The sequence below is a fragment of the Euleptes europaea genome, chromosome 6, assembly GCF_029931775.1.
Source record: "Euleptes europaea isolate rEulEur1 chromosome 6, rEulEur1.hap1, whole genome shotgun sequence".
Lineage (NCBI taxonomy): Eukaryota > Metazoa > Chordata > Lepidosauria > Squamata > Sphaerodactylidae > Euleptes > Euleptes europaea.
The window spans coordinates 4,958,891-4,974,489 of NC_079317.1; the positions used below are offsets into that span (position 1 = coordinate 4,958,891).

Consider the following 15,599-nt stretch of genomic DNA (forward strand, 5'->3'; position numbering starts at 1 on the left):
GGAGAGAGATGTCTTTAAGTGCTCTGAATGATCAGTTCCCCTGGAGAAAATGGCCCCTTTGGCAATTGGACTCGATGGCATTGAAGCCCCTCCCCAAACCCTGCCCTCCTTAGGCTCCACCCTAAAAACCTCTTGCCTCTGGCAACCCTACCAACATGTGACATTTCAGGCTTTTGACAAAATGGGCTCACAAGTCTTTTGCCTTAAAAAATTTTTTTTGTGGGGGGGTCTTTAGGGTTCTATGAGACATGCATTGATGTTTGGTTTTGCTTATAATCTCATTATTTGGGGATCAACCAAGTAAATTGATTGTCCAGAACCAATCGCCAAAAGGGATTATTTGTTCAGGTAATGCAACGCATAGCTGGTTTATGGTACTTTGCTGCCACGAAATGCAGTAGCAGTCGAAAAGAGCAAGAGTCCAGTTGCACCTTAAAGACTAACAAAATTTCTGGCAGGGTGTGAGCTTTCGTGAGCCACAGCTCACTTCTTCAGATACCAGATACGAAATGCAGTGATGGGCACTCTTTTTTTATGGCAGGATGTCTGTCCGTGGCAGTCATCTACTGCACCTAAAGAGCAAATCCATGTACAGGAGCAGTATACTCTTGCACTAGATGCGGAGGATAAACAGAGAAGGGTTGTGTCTTCATAGCCTGCATATAGGCTTCCCTATATGTGTCCTTAGAGGATGGAGCTAGGGTTGCCAGGTCCCTCTTTGCCACCGGTGGGAGGTTTTTGGAACGGAGCCTGGGGAGGGCAGGGTTTGGGGAGGGACTTCAATGCCATAGAGTCCAATTGCCAACGCTGCCATTTTCTCCAGGTGAACTGATCTCTGTTGGCTGGAGATCAGTTGTAATAGCAAAAGACCTCCAGTTAGCACCTGGAGGTTGGCAATAGGTGGAGCTTGGACTTTGACAAACCCTTCGTAAGCCCAGCAGAGGATTTGCACTGGGGTCTGTCAAACATCGAGGGCTGCTGTGGCCAAGAGCAGGTGAAGACATATGAATCTGCTTGGGGCTGAATGAGACCATTAATCCTTCAGGGTCATTATTGTCTACTCAGACTGGCAGCGGCTCTCCAGGGTCTCAGGTGGAAGTGTTTCTCATCACCTTCCACCTGTTCCTTTTAACTGGGGATGCCGGAGATTGAACCTGGGACCTTCTGCATGCCAAGCAGATGCTCTACCATGGAGCCACTGGGTGCTTGCCCTACAGCTTAATGATGGCTGTTTATTTGAAGACATCTCTATGACACTCGTCGCTATACCGCCTGGGGCCCAACGTGGCAGTAAAGCTTTCAGCTGCAGATAAATTAATCCCCAAATCTCAAGTGAGTAAAATTGCTCATTCATTTGGAATGAGCTGGCAAAAAACTTGCGACGTGCCTGGGCAAAGTTTCTTGTTGTTCCTGAGGAGTGAGCCAGCCTCGAAGATAAGCGAGAGCAAACTTCTCTCAGGAAAGTTAACATAAAGTTTGACTGATTGCATGTGTATTTCCCCCCCCTTCCTTGTTTCCTTTTTTCTCCTTCTTTCCTTTGTAATGGGCGGGGGGGGGGGCGAGAACAGCATTTGGGGGGATGGGAAGCCTGGTGCATGGAAGTGCGCAAGTGTGAACAGAGGTGTTTCTGTACTAGCCAAATGCCCCTCCTTTGGGGGACTCCGAAGGAAAAGACTCGCGAGCCCCATTTCCTCAGGTCCTGGGAGTGCAATAACTTTCTCTGTCCCTTAGTCCCAGGTGGGAGGCACCAACCTCTTTCTGGGTAGTAACCGCTGCCACCAGTAAGGTTGAAAGAGCATCTCCTGCGAGATGGAGATCTAGTGCTGTGTATCTTCGCTCCTATTAGCTAGCATTGGGGTAAACTATTGCTAGGGTTGCCAGGTCCTTATTCACTACTGGCAGGAGGTTTTTGGGGGAAAACCTGAGGAGGGTTTGGGGAGGAGAGGGACTTCAATGCCATAGAGTTCAATTGCCAAAGCGGCCATTTTTCTCCAGGTGATCTGATCTCTATCGGCTGGAGATCAGTTGTAATAGCAGGAGAGCTCCAGCTAGTACCTGGAGGTTGGCAACCCTAACTATTGCACTTTCATACTTTTAGTGCCTTAGGGATAGAGGGGTCACCCTCTGCCCCTCCCCTTTACCGCTCTCCGGAAAGTGGGACTGAATAAGCAAGGTATGTTTACAAGGATCAGTCTTCGAGCATTGAAAATACAGGCAAGTTTAATCAGCAATTAAAAAGAGTACACACGCTCTGTAAAGGCTGAGCAAGGATGAAAAGAAATGGTGAAAACTCGGCATCCTGTAAACCAGGGGTTTACCTTTTTGAGCCCGCAGGCACATTTGGAATTAGTAAGGCATGGTGGGCGTAGCAACAAAATGGCTGCCACAAAATGGCTGCTTCAGGAGGCGGAGCCAGCCACAAAATGATTGCCATACCTTAACTTCAGTAACACAGTGTAGATCCTTGTGATATGGTGGCAGCTGCTGCCAAAGCAACCTTTTAAAAACACCCACATAGCCAATCAAATCAGAAGCCTGTTCTTTAGGCGTGACTTTCTAACAAGGTGGTGTTAGGTACCTTTTGTTCCGCACCAGCCTGATCCATTTGCATCTCTAAGCACGGGACGCCCTTGTGCTTGAGGGATGAGTCAATTCTAGGGTGGAAGGCATTTCTCCACAGGGACTGAAGCCGAGAGAGAATGACTAGCCTAAGGGCACTTAATAAGTTAATATCATTGGTGAGATTTGAACCCGGGGGGATTCTTCTTGTGCTGGGAATTCTGCGCTCAGACTAAATTCCCAGCAATTCTTTGAACTTGATTTTCAGGTCCAAGGGGGCCTAAATAAATCCAGGAAGGAAAATGGTGGTTTCCTGGGGCCATTGCAGGTTGAAAAAAGGTTGCAGGGAGTAAGCCCCCCCCCCCCGCACAGTATGGTCCCAATCCATCCCCCAAACACCTGAAAATTAAATGTAAAAAGGATGTGGACAGGTGCAGAGGAGAGCAACGAGGATGATCAGGGGCCTGGAGACCAAGCCCTGTGAGGAAAGGCTGAGGGACCTGGGAATGTTTAGTCTGGAGGAGGTTGAGGGGGGACATGATGGCTCTCTTTAGGTATTTGAAGGGTTGTCACTTGGTGGAGGGCAGGGAGCTGTTCCTGTTGACAGCAGAGAATAGAACTTGCTAGAGTGGGCTTAAATTACAGGAGGAAAGGTACCGGCTGGATATTAGGAAAATGTTTTTTAACAATAACAGTTGTTCCATAGTGGAATCAGCTCCCTAGGGAGGTGGTGAGCTCCCCCTCACTAGAAGTCTTTAAGCAGAGGCTGGACAAGCACTTGTCAGGGATGCTCTAGGCTGATCCTGCATTGAGCAGGGGGTTGGACTAGATGGCCTCTACGGTACCTTCCAACTCTATGATTCTATAAGTTGCTCTACCACTGAGCCACGGGCCCTCCCCAAATTCACAATGAGTGATGTGAATAATCTGCGTAGGGTAACATATGCTGAGAACTCAGTTTGTCTTTTTCTTTTTTTAAAATTTAAGGTTAACTTCAACCAGTTTAAAGAAGCACTAATCCTCATCCTATCTAGGACGCTAACAAATGAAGAGCCATTCCAGGAACCAGGTAAGCCACAATGGGAATATTTCTGGTACATGTGAATGCTGACAACAGCCAGTACCCATCAGGTTGCAAAGGGGTAGCCGTGTTAGCCCGCTGTAGCAGAATTTTTTTCTCTAAAGTGTAGGGAACTTGGGTCTGGAAATAATTGGGGTTTACCGGATTGCTTCTAGATATCTGGTTAAATAATTTAAGGCTGCTAAGATTATTTCTGGACTGAATTGACAGGCGTTTTCATCTCCTTTTGGCGTGATCTTGTGTTGGCACATGTTTGTGAGATGCACCTGGGATTCCTACATTCTGTGCAGAATCACCAGGCCTAGCTGAGCTCCTAATTCTTGTAGGCCGCTAAAGGGAACGACATTGGCCTGGCACTCAAACAGCTTGCCTGTTTAATTTCTTTCCAGTATGTTAGGATGGTTCTGGCATGTGGAAGAGGGCTGGGAAACCTGGATTCCAGCGAGCCAAAGTTAATTTCTGTTGGCAGGTCCCTCCTCTACCCCTACCTGGAAGAGGCAGCTGTGTGTTTTTGGACCTGGGTGTGGGGGCGTAGTGTGAGCAGTTAGTGGTGTGGGCCGTGCTACTACCACTCTCTACCACCACGTTCTCCAAGTGAGAGGGAGGGAAGGTTGTATTTTGCTTCCTGAATGTGGATTTACATGCCATAGAGCTACAATTCACTTTGACCTCGCTTGCAAAGATATTTAGACCCCGTACAACAACAATCTGAAAAATTATTTTTGATGGTCCTACTTTATTCCAATAATGAAGGGGGAATCGTCTAGTCAATAAACTGGCCCCACTGCTTGTGTGCATGTGTATGTTAAAGCTTGGGCAGAAATGTTGTACTTTGTATTCTGAATAATTTTACTTTGTAGTGTGTAGTTTAACAATTTGTACCACTGAGGAATGTCTATTGGCCAAAACACGTTTGGTTTTAATGATTTTTTAAAAACTATTTGTAATGTATTATAGTTTTGTTAATTTATCGTATGTAATCCATTAGTATTCATTCTGTTACTAAGCCTTTTGTCAACCGTCTTGGTTACCTGGTTTTTCTGGGTTGAAGTTTTCCATTCCCCTTTCTGATCAGGTCTCTCCCCTACCCAGAAGAGTTACCTCCTGTATTTTTGGACCTAGGTGTGGGGACATAGTGAAAGGAATTAGTGGTGTGAGCCACATTACCACCAATCTCCAGGGTCATTAGGGTTGCCAACCTCCAGGTACTAGCGGGAGATCTGCTGTTACAACTGATCTCCAGCCGATAGAGATCAGTTCCCCTGGAGAAAATAGCCAGACTCTATGGCATTGAAGTACCTCCCCCTCCCCAAACCCCACCCTCCTCAGGCTCTGCCCCAAAAACGTCCTGCCGGTAGCGAAGAGAGACCTGGAAACCTTAAACGACATGTTCACCAGGTGAGGGAGAGGGAAGGGACAGAGTTGTGGCCAGCTCTGCATTTACGACCAAACTACAAGTGATGGCAGCCATGGGTCCACCTATTCAGTGGCTTCCAGGTGTAAAATCTTTGAAAACCTCTGAATGCCAGTGCCAGGAGGCAACACCAGGGGAAGGCCTCGGCTAGGGTTGCCAAGTCCCTCTTTGCCACCGGCGGGAGGTTTGTGGGGCGGAGCCTGAGGAGGGTGGGGTTTGGAGAGGGGAGGGACTTCAATGCCATATAGTCCAGTTGCCAAAGTGGCCATTTTCTCCAGGTGATCTCCAGCTAGTACCTGGAGGTTGACAGCCTTACCCTTAGCCTCTGTACCCTGTTGTCTGCCCTCCAGAGGAATTTATTGGCCACTGTGTGAGACGGGATGCTGGACTATGTGGACTGCTGGTCTGATCCAACAGGACTCCTCTTATGTTCTTACATTCTTATCAGGGATAGGCCTTGGCCTCTATGTCTTGTTGCTGGCCCTCCAGAGGAACAGGTTGGCCACTGTGTGAGATAGGAAGCTGGACTAAGTAGACCACTGATCTGACTCAGCAGGGCTCTTCTGATGTTCTTATGAAGGCCTCGGCCTCTGTGCCCTGTGGTTGGACCTCCAGAGGAACTGGTTGGCCACTGTGTGAGACGGGATGCTGGACTGGATGGACCACTGGTCTGATCCAGCAGGGCTCTTCTGACGTTCTTATGAAGGCCTCGGCCTCTATGCCCTGTGGTTGGACCTCCAGAGGAACTGGTTGGCCACTGTGTGAGACAGGATGCTGGACAAGATGGACCCTCTGATCCAGCAGGGCTCTTTATGTTCTTTTATTTTGCAAGGAGATGTAATTCAAAATATACTGTCCTGGTTATAATCTTCTATGTGTGGTTTTTCACACTGTGATTTAGTAATGCTATGCAGAGAATGCTTTTCTAGAGTCCTCTACTGCGTCACGTACAGTAAGGTGTAGGATAGTGAGGCATGCGTAGAAGTCCTTGATTCAAATCTCACCTAATCTATGGATTTAATATTTGACCTTGGCCAACCTGTTACTCTCTGCATCTCGCCCTCCCCTTCAATATGGGGATAAAAATATGGGCCTACATTACTGGGTGATTGTAAGGATTATTGCAGTAAGGCAATATGTATCATCTGTGGTCAGGGCATATTGTCGGATGATCAAAGTCCTGGGGATACCTTTTTAAAAAAAATCTTACAAAGTAGGTTGTCGCCTTCAAAAAACACACGCGAGAATAAAAATATGTCATCCTTGTAGTATCACAAGACAGACCCTCGTTTGTTTTTAAAATAGCAACCTTTTGTTTCCTCTGACCTTTAGAAAGCAGTTTCAGAGAGTCATCACGTTGATCTGAAGTAGAAAAGCTAGATTTTAGTCCAGTAGCTCCTTAGAGCCCAACAAGGTACATATGTGACGAAGGGAGCTTTGATTCTCCAAAGATTATACCCCGAAAATCTTGTGAGTCTCTAAGGTGCTCTTGGACTCAAATCTAGCTACAGGTTGAGTATCCCTTATCTGGACATCCGATATTCAGACTGATCTGAAAACTGGACCTTTTGAGCCGGCACGCAGGCATTGTTCACAGGCCCTCAGCAGTGCCATTGATGGTTCAGTGTACACAAAATTATTATAAATATTGTTTAAAAATTACATTCAGACTATGTGTATAAAGTATAAATAAAACCTATATAAAAGATAAATCATAGAATCATGGAGTTGGGACCACCAGGGTCATCTAGTCCAACCCCCTGCACAATGCAGGAATTTCACAACTACCTTCCCCCCCACACCCCCAGTGACCCCCACTCCATGCCCAGAAGATGGCCAAGATGCCCTCCCTCTCATGAACTGCCTAAGATCATAGAATCAACATTGCTGATAGATGGCCATCTAGTCTCTACTTAAAAACCTCCAGGGAAGGAGAGCTCACCACCTCCCGAGGAAGTCTGTTCCACTGAGGAACCGCTCTATCTGTTAGAAAATTCTTCCTAATGTCTACAGAAATTCTTTGGATTTAATTTCAACCTGTTGGTTCTGACCTTCTGAAGCAACAGAAAACAACTCGGCACCCTCCTCTATATGACAGTCCTTCAAGTACTTGAAGATGGTTATCATATCCCCTCTGAGTCTTCTCCTCTTCAGGCTAAACATACCCAGCTCCTTCAACCTTTCCTCCTAGGACTTGGTCTCCAGACCTTTCACCATCTTTGTTGCCCTCCTCTGGACCCGTTCCAGCTTGTCTACATCTTTCTTAAATTGCGGTGCCCAAAACTGAACACAATACTCTCGGTGAGGTCTAACCAGAGCAGAGCAAATGAATTTCGTGTTTAGACTTGGGTCCCATCTCCAAGATAACTCATTAATTATATGCAAAAATTCCAAAATATTCCAAAACACGGAAAGATCGGCAATACAGACCACTTCTGGTCCCAAGCAATCCGGATAAGGGATGCTCAACCTGTATTAGATCGCAGTGTTTTAAAACAATGCAAAACATTTCGGCGGGTGCGGAAAATGTGTGCAAACATTTCAGAACCAGGCGCTTTCCACTTAAGATATTAATCAGAGCCTTCCTGCTCAGAACCTGGGCGTCTGCTAGGAAACTCGAAATGAATTTTTTTGCCCCTGGGGAAAAGATGTGCATCTGATGTGGATGCATAACAAAGCATCGCCCCCGGCAATGGCTGTGGGGAGGGGGGAGCTGTCAGGTTGGTGCCTGGAGGGGGGGGGTGTAGCTTCACTGCCACTAAATTCTGGGCTGCATCTCTCCCTGCTTAATTCAGCAGCAGCCCCAGCAAGGCCTCTGGCAGGGTGGCAGGAACGCTCCAAGCCCTTTCCCCTCCATCTTTGTGGCATCTCTGCTCAGCTTGTGCCAGAAAAAAAAATCTATAGATAGCCCAGGGCTTTGGAGACGCTGGCTGCCTTGTTAAGGAGGAGAAAGAAAGAGAGAGGCAAACAGGATGAAGAGAGCTTTCCCTTCTTTGCATCATCTCCTCCTCCCCTCTTGCCTTTTCAAAGCACTTCTGTACCCTCATGTTAGGGTTGCCAACCTCCAGGTATGGCCTGGAGATCTCCCAGAATTGCAGCTCTTCTCCAGACTGCAGAGATCAGTTCCCCTGGAGAAAATGGCTTGTATTGATTTTAGCAGATGGACAGTTCATAAAAGAATATAATTTCCCTTATGGTGTTTGTATTAATGCATGCTATAACTCTGCTATTATGCCAATAAAGGTGTGTGTGTGTGTGTGTGTGTGTGTGTGTGTGTGTGTGTGTGTGTGTGTGAGAAAATGGCTACTTTGGAAGGTGGACTCTGTGGCATCATGCCTTCCGCTCCTAAATCTCCAGGAATTTCCCAACCCAGAATTTGCAATTCTACCTTCTGTGTCGGTCCATCTCCTGTCAGCACTATGCCTTTCTGAACCATTTGGAGGGAGGGAGGGAGATAAAGGCAGGGCCAGGGTGATAGGCTTGCCAACCTCCAGGTGGGGCCTGGAGATCTCCTGGAATTACAACTGATCTCCAGACGACAGAGATTCGTTCCCCTGGAGAAAAGATGGCTGCTTTGGAGGGTGGACTCTGTGGCATTATACCCCTCTAGGCTACTCCCCTTCCCAAACCATGCCCTCCCCAGGCTCAGTCCCTAAATCCCCAGGGATTTCCTAGCCCAGAGTTGGCAACCCTAGGCTGGGGTGAGAGATGAGTAGGGTTGCCAGCTCCAGGCTGGAAAATACCTGGAGATTTTGAGGGTGGAGTCTGAGGAGGGTGGGGTTTGGAGAGGGGAGGGACTTCAATGCCATAGAGTCCAGTTGCCAAAGTGGCTGTTTTCTCCAGGTGATCTGACCTCTGTCGCCTGGAGATCAGTTGTAATAGCGGGAGATCTCCAGCCACCACCTGGAGGTTGGAAACCCTAGAGATGAGATATCTTTCTTTAGTGTCCTTGAGTTCCTCTTCCCCTCCCCCTACAGGCAGGGGAGGGCTGGTTGGACAGACCATTTAGTGGTTTGCCTCTGAGGACCTCAGTGGGATACAAGGCCATAGAATCCACCCTCCAAAGCACCCATTTTCTCCAGGGGAACTGATCTCTGTAGTCTGGAGATGAGCTGTAATTCCAGGGGATAACCGGTCCCACCTGGAAGCTGGCATCCCTATTCCCCAATACAAAGAGAACCCGTAACAGGAGCTTTAGGAACGTAGGTGGTGCTGTACAGTTTTTACAGTGTTAATTGCATGAAAATATTCGGTGAATGTAGTGAACAAGAACTGATATAACTAGACTGTTGTTCGTGGGCTGGTTCTTGGTGAGGAATGCTCCAGCACTTCTGAGTGGGGGGTGGCAGCTCCCTTGTCTGAATACTCCTCCAATACAAAATAAAAATAAAAAATTCAAGCACACAGAAAGCTAGCATGTCAGAGAAAAGCAGAACAATAACCCTTCACCATAGCTTTCTACATGCAGGGATTTTCTTTTTGTACGGAAGAACATTTTGCCAGGTGAGCTCTTACCTGCGGTGGCAAAGTATTGCAGCCCAGATGGTTGCCAACCTCCACGTTGGGCCTGGAGACCTGCAATGACAACTGATCTCCAGATGACAGAGATCAGTTCTCCTGGAGGAAATGGCTGCTTTGGAGGGTGGACTGGATGGCATTATACCCCACTAAGCTCTCTCCCCTCCCTAGGCTCCATCCCCAAATCTCCAGGAATTTCCTAACTTGGAGTTGGCAGTTCCCTAGGGGGAACTAGGTAATGGATTCCCTTGGCAGAAGCAAGCTCCCACAGAGGAAGCTTTTATTATATGAGTTGGTCCAATAATCATAATCATTTGCTGTATAAAGGCATCAGTTAGCCACTTAATTGTGTGTGTGTGTGTGTGTGTGGTTTTAGCTGGAGCAACCCTGGAATGAACTGAGAAAGCAATTCTCTTCCAGTTCCCTGAAATCTCTTCCTATAGAGCTCTCTTGCCCCTGCGGGGTGCTTCTCTGCTCTTCGGAGCAATCGGATTGTACCGTAGAAGAAACCCCTGTTTCTCTCCAAGGCAAGGAGAGCAAATGCACGGGCCAGAGAGAATCCGCCAGAGCTAACACGCAGGAGAAAGCTGCGGGCTAGCCGTTGCCAACAGCTGAGCTCTTTCATGGTGCTGATAAGGTTTGCATTTGTTCTTCTGGGTCTTATTTAATCAGCCCGTCTCGTTTCTGATTTCCCCCCGTATCTTTGCACTTGATCGTGCGGCTTTCATGTCCAAGCTCCCAGCTGCAGGAAATCTTGTTAAAATTGTCTTGTTCAAACACACACCAATGTGTGTGCGTTCCCCAGGGTTTGCAATATGTATGGATGGGATGTGAGTCCAGGGGAAATAAAGGGGGGAGACATCAAAGGGTTTCTGGTCCTGTGTATTTTATAATTCATTGCATAGCTAAGCTGCAGAATACATTTCCACTAACAAGCTCGGAGACAGAAGGGGGAGAGAGAGAGGCCTATCCAATATGACCCTTGAAACAGGAGCCCGGGGCTTTCGTTTTGCCTCTGCATTCGAAAACCAAGCCGGGACTTTCCCGGTTCCCCTCTATTTGAGTCCAGTAGCACCTTAGAAACCAACAAGATTTGGGGTGGGGGTACAAGCTTTCAAGACTCAAAGCTCCCTTTGTCAGATACAACTTTGACTCTCAAAAAAAAATTAATTTAAATTTTTTACAGTTACACCCATAAAAATACTAATAGTAACAAATAAAAAACCCACCTTTCACTTGGAAACATGTAGGTGTTGGTATAAAAGTCCCTCCTGAATAGAATAATAGAATCATAGAGTTGGAAGGGTCCATAGAGGTCATCCAGTCCAACCCCCTGTTCAATGCAGGATAAGCCTAGCGCATCCCTGTCAAGCGCTTGTCCAGCCTCTGCTTGAAGACTTTCAGTGATGGGGAGCTCACCACATCCCGAGGTAGCTGATTCCACTGTCAAACAACTCTTACTGTAAAAAACTTTTTCCTAATATCCAGCTAAAGCCCCGTGGCACAGAGTGGGAAGCTGCAGTACTGCAGTCCAAGCTCTGCTCACAACCTGAGTTTGATCCCAACAAAAGTCAGTTTCAGGTAGTCGGCTCAAGGTTGACTCAGCCTTCCATCCTTCCTAGGTTGGTAAAATGAGTACCCAGCTTGCTGGGGTAAAGGGAAGATGACTGGGGAAGGCACTGGCAAATCACTCCGCAAAACAAAAGTCTGCCTAGTAAATGTTGGGATGTGATGTCATCCCATGGGTCAGGAATGACCTGGTGCTTGCACAGGGGACTTTTACCTTTTTTTAAAATATCCGGCTGGTACCTTTCCATCCTCAATTTAAACCCATTATTGTGAGTCCTATCCTCTGCTGCCAACAGGAATCTCATAAGAACATAAGAAAAGCCATGCTGGATCAGACCAAGGCCCATCAAGTCCAGCAGTCTGTTCACACAGTGGCTAACCAGGTGCCTCCAGGAAGCCCACAAGCAAGACGACTGCAGCAGCATTGTCCTGCTTGTGTTCCACAGCACCTAATATATTTGGCATGCTTCTCTGATCCTGGTGAGAATAGGGTTGCATCATGACTAGTATCCATTTTAACTAGTAGCCATGAATACCCTTCTCCTCCATGAACATGTCCACTCCCCTCTTAAAGCCTTCCAAGTTGGTAGCCATCACCACATCCTGGGGCAGGGAGTTCCACAATTTAACTACACTTCAAGAGAGCAATCGTGTCCCCCCCCTCAACCTCCTCCTCTCCAGACTAAACATTCCCAACTCCCTCAGCCTTTCCTCGTAGGGCTTGTTCTCCAGGTCCCTGATCGTCGTCGTCACTCTCCTCTGCACCCGCTCCATTCTGTCCCGATCCTTTTTGAAGCGAGGCCTCCAGAACTGCACACAATACTCCCAAGTGCAGCATGACCAATGCAGTGTACAGCAGGACTATGACATCTTGCGATTTGGATGTTATGAATAGCTCCCAACAGTTGGCAGAATGAAAGGGGGACTTTCCTGACGTATTTAGCAATGCTCTTGATTTGAAAGTCCTGTTAGGTGGGGATAATCAATGGGCCAACGACCTTCCAACACTCTTATTTCAATAGGTGCCGTGTTGAGCATCAGCGAGAGAATCGGAGGCAAGCTCGGCTGTATGTTTTCTTCACTCGTTCACGCTGTTTTTGCCTGTGATCCCTGCAGCGCACCACAGCTGCGGGGAGTCGCTTCTTAAAAAGAAAAAAAAAGGAGAGCCAAAATGGGTGTGCAATGATGCCGTGGGAGGGAGGGCTCCTGCCCCCCCCAGCAGTTTTCTCGCACGAAAACTGTGCTGGGGGGGGGAGATATTTCGCCATCTTGCTGCTCCACGTGCACAGATACTTACGTATCAATAGGGTTGCCAACCTCCAGGTAGTACAGACAACTGCTACTACTAGTTGGTGATAACAATGATATATTCAGTGTAACAATCTGCTACAGTTTACCACACTGCAATTGAAGGCTTCAACCTCGGAGTGATTGTGACTGTACTTTCAATAGTACATTTTTCACTCTATTGACTTTGTAGCACATTGTTATAACTGTAGCAGATTGTTACACTGAATATATCATTGTTATCACCAACTAGTAGCAGCAGTTGTCTGTACTGAGTTTCTAACCTTAGGTAGAGGTGCAGAGGTGTGCAATTGGGTTGCTCAACCTCCAGGTGGTGGCAGGAGATCTCCCGCTACTGCAACTGATCTCCAGTTGATAGAGATCAGTTCTCCTGGAGAAAATGGCCTCCTTGGCCATTGGACTCTATGGCCTTGAAGTCCCTCCCCTCCCCAAGCCCCGCCCCAAAAACCTCCCACCGGTGGTGAAGAGGGACCTGGCAACCCTACGTATCAAGTAGCAAAATTGGCGAAATAACTCCCCAGCATGGTTTTTGTGTGAGATATTGCTGGTGGGGAGGCAGGAGCCTCCCCACAGTGTCTTTCCGAGCCTGTTTGGGTTCTCTCTCTCTCTCTCTTTTTACGAAGCAGTTCTTTACAGCTGCTGTGTGGCTGCAGGGAACACAGGCAAAACAGTACGAACAAGTGAGGATATGTCTCGAGTAGTTTGCCTCTTGGGCTTGGAGGAGGTTTGGGTTTGGCATTGAGGCAGTGAGGAATGCCCTGTGGAGAGGCGCCTCTCTGTCTGATTTCAGCAGCCCTGTGTATTCCCCCCAATGTTCTGCTTCAAAGGCGGTCTCAGCCTGCCAGCCCTCCGGGTCGACTAGGGTTGCCAGCCTCCAGGATGTGGCTGGAGAGCTGCTGTTACAACTGATCTCCGGGCGACAGAGATGAGTTCCCCTGGAGAAAATGGCCACCTTGGCAATTGGACTCCATGGCAATTGGATTCCAAACCCCACCCTCCTCAAGTGCCACCCCCAAAATCTCCAGGTATTTCCCAACCCGGAGCTGGCAACTCTAGGGTTGACCGTCAAGGTGGCTTACAACGGGATGACCACAGAGAGGGCTGCAGCCCAAAGCAGGGATTCAAGGCCTGAATATTCCAACAAATAGTTTGGTTGAACACCCCACAACCTCAACCATGGTTCCAGGGGGAAGAAGAAGAGTTGGTTTTTATAGGCTGGCTTTCTCTACCACCGAAGGAAGAATCAAACCGGCTTACAATCTCCATCCCTTCCCCTCCCCGCAACAATCTTAGTCTTTAAGCTGCTACTGGTCTCCTACTCTTTCCTTTCCACAACAGACACCCTGTGAGGTAGGTGAGGCTGAGAGAGCTGCGACTAGCACAAGGTCACCCAGCTGGCTTCGTGTGTAGGAGTGGGGAAACAAATCCAGTTCACCAGATTAGAGTCCACCGCTCATGTGGAAGAGTAGGAAATCAAACCCGGTTCTCCAGATCAGAGACAACTCTCTCAGCATGTGTAATATAAAGATATAAAAAAATTAAGCACCAGGTGGATTTTAGATTTTATGGATTATGGTTTTAATTATAAGATTATATTTTTGTATTTTAATGTAAAATGGATTATATCATAATTTTATTTCATGTAAGCTGCTCAGAGCCTGGCCTTGGGTGGGGTGAAGCGGGGTATAAATTAAAATATATATACATATAAATTGTTATGTAGGATGATCTACAATGTTAGAGGATAATCCCTGTGCATACTGTTGACATATATACAACCTGTTTCAAAGGTTGTTTAAATGTAAGTGAGTCTTGTCCACAATTAATATGTCACATGAGAGTCTAGACAATGGCAAATTCGGTGTTTTCAGTGTTATAGAATTTAACTCTGAATGAATACATGAAGCTGCCTTATACTGAATCAGACTCTCGGTCCATCAAAGTCAGTGTCGTCTGCTTGGGCTGGCCGGGTTTTATGTAGGGGTTTTTCCCATCACCTACCACTTGATCCTTTCAGTTGGAGATGCCGGGGATTGAACCTGATATCTTCCGCATGCCAAGCAGATGCTGTACCACTGAGCCACATTCCTTCCCCACAGATACCCAGATATGCCACTAGTCCTATTGTGAATGAATGTGACTCTTTCTGTCCAAATACCACACTTTCTGTGTTTTTAACTTTCTTCCCCCAACCTCTCTGATGGCAAAAACTAAGACACACGTGCTAAAGTAGCAGAGAGTAGTACGGATGGCAGTGCTATCTCTACCTCTGCCTCTTTTTCAAGGACTGGAAATATTCACAACATTGCATATTAAAAAACTAAGACATTTATATATTTTTAAAATCCCACAAATAGGCTAAATGGTGTTGTTAGAATCATAGAGTTGGAAGGGACCACCAGGGTCATCTAGTCCAACCCCCTGCACAATGCAAGAAATCCACAACTATCTCCCACACACACACACACCCCAGTGACCCCTACTCCATGCCCAGAAGATGGCCAAGATGGCCTCCCTTTCATGATCTGCCTAAGGTCGTAGAATCAGCATTGCTGACAGATGGCCATCTAGCCTCTGCTTAAAAACCTCCAGGGAAGGAGAGCTTACCACCTCCCGAGGAAGCCTGTTCCACTAAGGAACCACTCTAACTATTAGAAAATTCTTCCTAATGTCTAGATAGAAACTCTTTTGATTTAATTGCAACCCATTGGTTGGAGCAAAAAAGTAGGTTTAGATGGATAAGAAAGTATTGCATGTGTTTTTTTCCCCTCCCAAGATTTCAAAACACCCAGAATTTTTACCTATGAGGCTTGGCCAGAAAGAGGGGTCATCAGTATTCAGAAGTCTATGGGAACAATGCTGGTAGTGGAAAGTGCTTCAAATCACAGCCAACTTATGGCGACCTCTTAGGTTTTGATTGGAAAGAGATGAATAAGAAGAAGTGGTTTGCCATTGTCTGCTTCTGCATAGCAACCCTGGACTTTCTCAGTGGTCTCCCATCCAAGTACTAACCAGGACTGACTCTGCTTAGCTTCAAGAACTGACGAGATCGGGCTAGCCCAGGCCACCCAGGTCAGGGCAAGAGACATTCAGAGGTGGTTTGGCATTGCCTGCGTCTTCGTCATGACCCTGGACTTCCTTGGTGGTGTC

At 47.2% G+C, this 15,599-nt stretch overlaps 1 protein-coding gene across 1 annotated transcript in view; it reads left to right on the top strand.

The window, feature by feature from the left end:
- NIN (ninein) overlaps positions 1 to 15,599 on the top strand; it is an 87,067-nt gene that overhangs the window by 7,272 nt on the left and 64,196 nt on the right. Inside the window, exon 2 of the mRNA XM_056852077.1 lies at positions 3,547 to 3,628. Within this exon, the coding sequence (XP_056708055.1) occupies positions 3,547 to 3,628 (82 nt within the window). The remainder of the gene's footprint in view (positions 1 to 3,546; positions 3,629 to 15,599) is intronic.